A 5611-nucleotide genomic window follows, 5' to 3' on the forward strand; every position below is an offset into this window, starting at 1 on the left:
TTGCTGCAGCTCAAAGATGCAAGACAATAACTCCACAAGTAAGTAGGCAAGAAGACTACTTATTGCGGTGTATGCACAGACACGGCAGATAGTTAAGGGATTTTGCTTCCTTAGGAGTTGCCTTATAAGGCACAATAAAGAATAATATATAAACAGCAGACCAAAGGGAAAAAGGAGTAAAGATACAAACTTTTCTGCCTAAAGGGACACCCTGTTGCTGCTGCTGCTGCTGCCGTTGCTGCTGCTGGTTGTAGCTAAAGCCCACTAGTGTGTATGCGGCGGGGAGGGGATCTTAAGTGTTATAATTATTAATTATGTTTATTAAATATAAATTTAAATTAAAGAATAAAAAAAAGAACAAAAAGGAAGAAGAAGGCGGCAAAAAACCGTCACACAACTGAGGCTGACCGTTGGACAAGGGGCTCTTCTGCTGCTGCTGCTGCTGCTGCTGCTGTTGCTGCAGCAAGCGCAACTATTTGATGTCTACTGCTTCTTCGGCATTATGGTCATTTAAACATTAATATTATTGTTAATTAATTTATTAATTAATTATTAATTAATATATTCGCATGCAAGAACGCATGCAACGTAAATAACCAACAAACACGGCGCCCTGAGGGTTCATATTAGGGGCTGCCAGCAGCAGCAGCAGCTCCTGCTGCAGCAAGAGCAGCAGGAGCTGGGATTTGCTGCTCTCTCTTGAAAGGAGCATCGCTGATGCTCGGTGTGTACGTAGCTGGTCTATCCTTCATGCTTGCTGATGCGCACACGCCGCCCAGCAGCAGCAGCAGCAGCACCCGATAACTGTTGTACATGCAGCACTAGCAGCACCAGCAGCACATGTAAACAAAACAGGGGGGCAGCCCAGAAGGTTGTCTTACCTCCCAGGCTTCCCTGGCAGCTGCAGCAGAGCAAGGCGGCATGTCACAAGGGCCGGGGCCAGCGCCTGCTGTTGCTGAGCCTGCAGCAGCAGCAGCAGCAGCAGCAACTGCAGCAGCAACAGCAACTCCAGCAGCAGCAGAAGCAACAGCAGCAGGCCACGAGCCGTTTCCTCCTTCGCTGTTAACAACCACCTCCTCTTCCCGTCCTAGTAAGCTCGATGTCCTTGAAAATGCGGGACAATTTCCTAGCAGCAGCAGCAACAGGAGCAGCAGCAGCAGCAGCAGCAGCAGCAAGTTGGCTGCCAGCAGCAACAACAGGCTCCTCAGCAGCACAAACACCTGCCGTGTTCCTATCTTGCTGAAGGGAGACGCAGACTGCTTTGTTGCTGTTAATGTTGGCGGCCTCGTTGCTGTACCGCTTCTCCAGCAGCAGCAGCAGCAGCAGCAGCAGCAGCAGCAGACCGCTTGCTGTGGCTGCTGTCCAGAGACAAGAGGAGATACGGGAGCAGCATCATTTTTAGTAACAGCAGCTCTCTTTGTTGATGGCCGCAGGACTGCACCCCCTTGCCTGCTGCTGCCACCCATGCAGCAGCAGCAACTGCAGCAGCAGCAGCAGCACGGTGCATGCAGTGCTGCAGGAGTGCAGCAAGAGGAAGAATTAGATGGTGACAAACAACTCGGCCTTTGGCCTCGCCCCTGTCTACATAGTTTAATTGGATACCCCACATGCTCTGCTGCTGCTGCTGCTGCTCCTGCTGCAGCTGGTGGTGATTCAGCAGATGCTGCAGCAACTCCTGCTGCACCCCTCCAGCAGCAGAATTCCAAGCGGCAGGACGCAGCAGCAGAAACAGTAAACGGAGTGGGGAACTGGCGAGCAGCAGCAACAGAAGCAGCACCAGAAACCGATAAAACAACCGAGCAGCAGCAGCCAGCAGCAGCAGCAGCAGCAAGCGTTGCTGCTGCTGGAGCTGCTGCAGATCAACTTCGGTCAAGTGAAACCGCCAAAGACGCGGTGAGGTTGGAGACGAATGGCAGCAGCAACAGCAGCAACAGCAGCAATTGCAGCAACAGCAGCAACTGCAGGAGCAACAGCAGCAGCAGCAGCAGCAGCAGGTGCTGCTGCGTGCACTGCGGCACAAACTATGTGTCGCTGCAGCAGCTGCTGCGGCTGCCTGTGAAGGTCTCCGCGCTGCCGCTAAATGCTGTGCTGCTGTTTGGCGTCTTTGTGCACGATGGCCTAGCTGCTGCTGCTGATGGTGCAGCAGCAGCAGCAGCAGCAGCAACGGAGACAGCAGCAACAGGAGATGGCTGGCGGCTTTTTGGTGTCTCGGTAATGCCCCTTCACGATGCTTCTGCCTGTGTTAAGCAGGGCAGGCAGCTGCTGCCTATTCACTTGCTGCAGCACTACCTGCCGCTGCTGCCCCTCAGCAGCAGCAGCAACAGCAACAGTAACAGCAACAGCAGTAATACGCAGCAGCAGAGCCGCATCCAACAGCAGCGGGCGCTGGAGGCGCTTCGAGATGCGCTGCTGCCGTTGTCGCTGCAGCGGATCCAGTGCAGCGCAGCTGATGCAGCAACGGAGGCAGCAGCAGGAGCTGCTGCTGCGGCATCAACAGCTGCAGCTGCTGCAGCAGCACCATTTGGGTGGACAGCACAGTCGGTGCTGTCGCTGCTATGCTCGGCCAGTGGCCCTCTAGCAGCAGTGCAGCAGCAGCAGAAGCACAAGCACCAGCAGCAACAGCAGCAGCCGCAACAGGAGCAGGAGCAGCAGCAGCAGCTGGTCCTCGAGAGAGTAGAGATTGAGGCAGCAGCAGTCCGCTGCTGCAGGCTGCTGCATTTGCTGCAGAGCGGTGTAATTCCTCCTGCTGAGGAGACACTTGATGCAGCAGCGCAGCAGCAATTGCAGCAGCAGCTGCAGCAGCATCTGCTACTACTGCAGCAGCTCGCCCAAGCCGACTACGAGGAAGTGTGGCAGCATATTGTTGGTGCAGCAGCTGCTGCCCCAGGAGCAACTCCCACAGCACCAGCAGCAACAGCAACAGCAGCAGCAGCAGCCGCAGCAGCAGCAGCGCGAGTTCCCTTTGGGGGGTTCCTTTATGTTGAAACTCCTTCTTACGGGCTGCCGCTGCTGCACGGTGAGCTGCGGCTGCTGCGTGCTGCTGCTGGGTCTCTAGGTCCAGCAACAGCAGCAGCAGCGCAGCAGCAGCGGCCGCCCCCCCTGCTATTGCAGCAACCCGTTGGCACCAGCAGTAAAATGCCTCTCCCTTTCCTTCCTCCCCCGAGGGTAAACAAATTGCATGCAGCCCCACCGGTGGCCCCTGCAGAGGCTGCAAAGATGCTGCTGGTGCAGCAGCAGCTGCAACAGCAAGAGGATATGCTGCAGAAGAAGCAGCAGCAGCGAGCGGAACAGCTGCAGCAGCAACAGCAGCAGCGGCCCCAGAACAAACTAGCAGAGGCGCCTGCTGCAATTCTTCCCTCTGTGTCTTCAGCAGCAGCACCAACAGCTGCTGCTGCTGCGGCAGGCATAGAGACAACCAACTCACAAGCAACTGCAGCAGTAAAAGCAGCAGCAGCAACAGCAGCAACAACTCCTGCTCCACGTAACTGGCTGAGCAGGACATGGGGCATTCCTCCTTTGATACCCGTTTCTGCATCTGCAGCAGCAACAGCAGCAACAGCAGCAACAGCAACAGCAGCAGGATCTGAGCGACTTACTGACGCTGCAGTTGCATACAGCAGAGAAGGACCTCAAAGGCAACCCGGAGCAACAGCAGTAAGCGATGCAGCAACAACAGCAACAGCAACAGCAGCAGCAGCAACGGGCGCAGCTACTGGAGGTATTGAACCAGGAGGAGAAATCTCTGCTGCTGCTGCTGCAGCTGCTGCTGATGCTGCCTCGGCAGGACCAGCAGCTGATGCCCCGGAGCTCGCTTTCGTCGGGCTGCCGCTTAGAGAGATCATCCAACAGCAGCAACAGCTGCAGCAGCAACAGCAGCAACAGCAGCAGCAACGGCAGCAGCAGCAGCAGAACTGGAAGCTGCTGCTGCGTAATCCATTAGTAGCAGAGCGGCTGCAGCGGCGTATGCTGCTGCAGGACGCCTCGTGGGGTGTAACTCATCCCGCTGCAGCACGGGCTGTACAGGCACCTCTACACAACTCCTCTAGTATGAATGCTGCTGCTGCTGCTGTTGCTGCTGCTGCTGTCGTTGGTACTGTTGTTTTCAGCCTTCATTGTGTTTATGCTGCTTGTCCTGCTGCTGTTGTTGTTGCTGTTACTCTCTTCGTTTTGGCTGTTGCAGCTACTGCTTCTGTGTCGTCTGCTGCTGCTTGGGTGTATGTGCAGCAGCAGCAGCAGCAGGGCAGCTGCCTCCTGCTGCAGTGACGCGGGCCTTTCAGCGTTGCTTCTTAGGGGCGGGTGTATCAGGTGCTCCTTCAAGAGAAGAAAGGGCACTCCTATGGACATACAGGTCTGCTGCTGCTGCTGCTGCTGCTGCTGCTGCTGCCTGTGGTTCTCTTGCTGCTGGGGTCCCGCCTCCGTATGCTGGTTGTTGTTTAGCTGGAGGCAATTCTTTGCTACTTTTGCTGCTGTTGCCATGATTGTTGTTGCTGCTTTTGCTGCTGCTGCTACTGTTGCTGCTGCTGCAGGCAACAATTGATGCGGCTGCCGTGTGCACTGGCGCGGCTACTGCAGACGGTGGACTGGAGCAGCAGCAGCAGCAACACCCCTCAGCAGCAACAGCAGCAACAGCAGCAGCAGCAGGAGGCGCTGCAGTTGCTACAAGAGGTGGATCCTTCGTTATTGTCTGTTGAAGACATCTTAGGTTTGCTGCTCTTCTCGACAGAGGTAGAACCTGCAGCAGCAGCAGCAGCAGCAGCAGCAGCAGCGGGAAGTGGCCTGGGTACTGGTGAAGCAGGCGGTAGCAACGGCAACAGCAGCTGTAGCAGCAGCAGCAGCAGCATAGCAGCAGTAGTGCATGCAAAGGTCAAGGAATTAGCCGTGCAGGGCATCGAGGTGGCCCCACAAGAGGAGATCCTCTTCTTCATGCAGCAGCTCGTACAGCTCATTCGGTCCGCCTCTGCTGCTGCTGCTGCTGCTGTTGCTGTTGCTGCTCTTGTTGTTTTTGCTGCTGCTTCTTCTGTTCCAGCGGGTCTGCTATAGCTGTTCCCTTAGCAACACGCGGTTGCTGCTGCCGCGACAGTTGCTGTTAACGCTGTTCGTGCTGTTGCTGCTGCTGCTGTTTCTGCTGCTGTTGCTGCTGCTCATGTGTGTCTGTCTCCGTTTATCTTCCTTTGTCTCCTGCTTGTGTTGTTTGCTGCTGTCGCCACGCCTTGCGACGGTCCCCTTCCTCTCCTCCTGCTTTATCCTGCTGCTGTTGTTGTTGCTGCTGCTGCTGCTCAGGACGGATCAGCACGTGTGCAGCAGCGGTGGCCGATTAGCTGCTGCTCTAATCCGCCGCAGCGCAACAGATGTCTCCTTAGCCTTAAGTTTATATTGGCTGCTGCAGTCTAGCAAAGAACATCCTGTCAGCATCTACTCACCTCATGCTGCTGCTGCTGCTGCTGGTAGTGCTGCTGCTGCAGCTGCTGCTCATTCTTTCATTTCTGCTGCTTCTGCTGCTTTTTTTTCTGTTTGCTGCGTGCTGTATTTGATTGTTTGTGTTTTCTTCCCTTTTGCGGTTCTCCTCCTTGCTGCCGCCACAGCAATCCTCTGCCCCCGCTGCGCACCTAAA

At 55.6% G+C, this 5611-nt stretch overlaps 1 protein-coding gene across 1 annotated transcript in view; it reads left to right on the forward strand.

Moving 5' to 3' along the window:
• Positions 1-921: 921 nt before the first annotated feature.
• EMWEY_00046930 (Phosphatidylinositol 3-kinase 1 , related) overlaps positions 922-5611 on the forward strand; it is a gene marked incomplete at both ends in the record, with an annotated part of 7027 nt that continues 2337 nt past the window's right edge. Inside the window, 4 exons of the mRNA XM_013479218.1 lie at positions 922-3961; positions 4225-4348; positions 4527-4949; positions 5281-5404. Coding sequence (XP_013334672.1) covers positions 922-3961; positions 4225-4348; positions 4527-4949; positions 5281-5404 — 3711 coding nt within the window. The remainder of the gene's footprint in view (positions 3962-4224; positions 4349-4526; positions 4950-5280; positions 5405-5611) is intronic.

Source organism: Eimeria maxima, genomic scaffold (genome assembly GCF_000499605.1).
Source record: "Eimeria maxima Weybridge genomic scaffold, Emw_scaff989, whole genome shotgun sequence".
Classification (NCBI taxonomy): Eukaryota; Apicomplexa; class Conoidasida; order Eucoccidiorida; family Eimeriidae; genus Eimeria; species Eimeria maxima.